Source organism: Penaeus monodon, chromosome 15 (assembly GCF_015228065.2).
Source record: "Penaeus monodon isolate SGIC_2016 chromosome 15, NSTDA_Pmon_1, whole genome shotgun sequence".
Taxonomy (NCBI): Eukaryota; Metazoa; Arthropoda; class Malacostraca; order Decapoda; family Penaeidae; genus Penaeus; species Penaeus monodon.
Window position 1 is genome coordinate 724,084 of NC_051400.1, and position 516 is coordinate 724,599.

Sequence of the window (516 nt, forward strand, 5' to 3'; positions counted from 1 at the left end):
TATAACCACACAACATATTTCCTTCCTTTAGGATTTAAAACTAATTAATAATGCATTAAAAATAGGAAACCCTCTGCCGAGCCTTGCAACGGTGCAATGAAGTTTGTGGATTGCGTCATGGCCTGCCTCCATTTTCTTTCAACGCCCTCGCCCGTTTTCTTCACCGGCCGTGCGATTCGGCATCTCTTGCAGCAACTCGGATCATGTTTGGTGAGAACCGTGTCATGAACTTTTAATAACTATTTTAAATTGTGAATTATTATTGTATTACGAGGATAAAAGCTTCGCAGAGTTAAAAAAACAGGTATTGGAATTATTTCAGGGGTTTTAATGGCTCTGGATGTACTGCAAGAGCGCGGCATGAGTGTGGCGGATGTGAAGTGGGGGGACTCAAGTAGATGTCGTTTTCCCTTGCTGGAGGTGTTGCATCCTCTGCCGCTGCCATATATGGTTGTCTTGTACGCCGTCATGTTTATTTGTACGTAATTTCTTGTTGACTGGTGTTATAAAAAAAAA

At 41.9% G+C, this 516-nt stretch overlaps 1 protein-coding gene across 1 annotated transcript in view; it reads left to right on the top strand.

Annotated features, from left to right (window-relative positions):
- The first annotated feature begins 69 nt into the window (after window positions 1-69).
- The window catches only part of LOC119582084 (vitamin K-dependent gamma-carboxylase-like), a 6,460-nt gene continuing 6,013 nt past the window's right edge, over window positions 70-516 (top strand). The window contains exons 1-2 of the mRNA XM_037930331.1: window positions 70-210; window positions 323-478. Of these exons, the coding sequence (XP_037786259.1) occupies window positions 204-210; window positions 323-478 (163 nt within the window). The 5' untranslated portion in view covers window positions 70-203. The remainder of the gene's footprint in view (window positions 211-322; window positions 479-516) is intronic.